We start from the raw sequence: 771 nt of genomic DNA on the forward strand, positions 1-771 counted from the left end.
CGAATAATTTTGAGAAATCTTAATTGCGATGTTTTTTTTTTCCACTTCTCAATATTGTGATTGCAACAAAATATGCACTTTTTTTTTTTTTTTTCCAGGGTTCTCTCCCATGTATTTTTGGGGGGGGGGTGAATCTGCATGACACAAAATAAAATCACATCAATGTTTTGGTCAAGTGAACCATGAATTGATGTGGAAAATAATTGATCTCCCGGCACCGATTATTCAAAGTTGCTCGCACTTTGACTCGCAGTGTTTGACGTGTCCACGGCGGCAACTTCACGAAATTCAACCAAACGCACGTGGCCCGAACACAAGTCAAGTCAATCCTAAATCAGATCACACTAATCATGCCCACAAATCACTGCAGCTATTCTTTTGTTTCATGAAACAATGTGATGTAATCGTGTGGATAGTCGCCGTATTTCATCTTCTGGCAAAATCCTCAAAGGATTAAAAAAAACAAACAAACAAAAGATTCATCACACTGCTCAACGGCTCTATTGTGACGTTATCAAACCGTGATGAGAATAACATGAGCCACTTGTCTGATGGATAAACTTGTGCTTGTGTGTGCGTGTTGCAGTGGATATTTGGTCGGTGGGCTGCATCATGGCGGAACTTCTCACAGGAAGAACGTTGTTCCCGGGAACGGACCGTATCCTTCACACGGGAGTGCCGCCCCCGCCGCCGCGTGTCGGGCGTCACTTTTGTCGAAACTTGTTTGTGCGCTTTTTTTTTTTTTTTTTTTTCTTTGACCCCTTTTCCTCC

General features: G+C 42.4%; 1 protein-coding gene across 2 annotated transcripts in view; it reads left to right on the forward strand.

Moving 5' to 3' along the window:
- mapk14a (mitogen-activated protein kinase 14a) overlaps positions 1 to 771 on the forward strand; it is a 36188-nt gene that overhangs the window by 6285 nt on the left and 29132 nt on the right. For both annotated transcript variants that reach the window (XM_019860806.1, XM_019860805.1), the window contains exon 8: positions 587 to 658. In XM_019860806.1, the coding sequence (XP_019716365.1) occupies positions 587 to 658 (72 nt within the window). The remainder of the gene's footprint in view (positions 1 to 586; positions 659 to 771) is intronic.

Source organism: Hippocampus comes, unplaced genomic scaffold (genome assembly GCF_001891065.2).
Source record: "Hippocampus comes isolate QL1 unplaced genomic scaffold, H_comes_QL1_v1.1 scaffold56, whole genome shotgun sequence".
Taxonomy (NCBI): domain Eukaryota; kingdom Metazoa; phylum Chordata; class Actinopteri; order Syngnathiformes; family Syngnathidae; genus Hippocampus; species Hippocampus comes.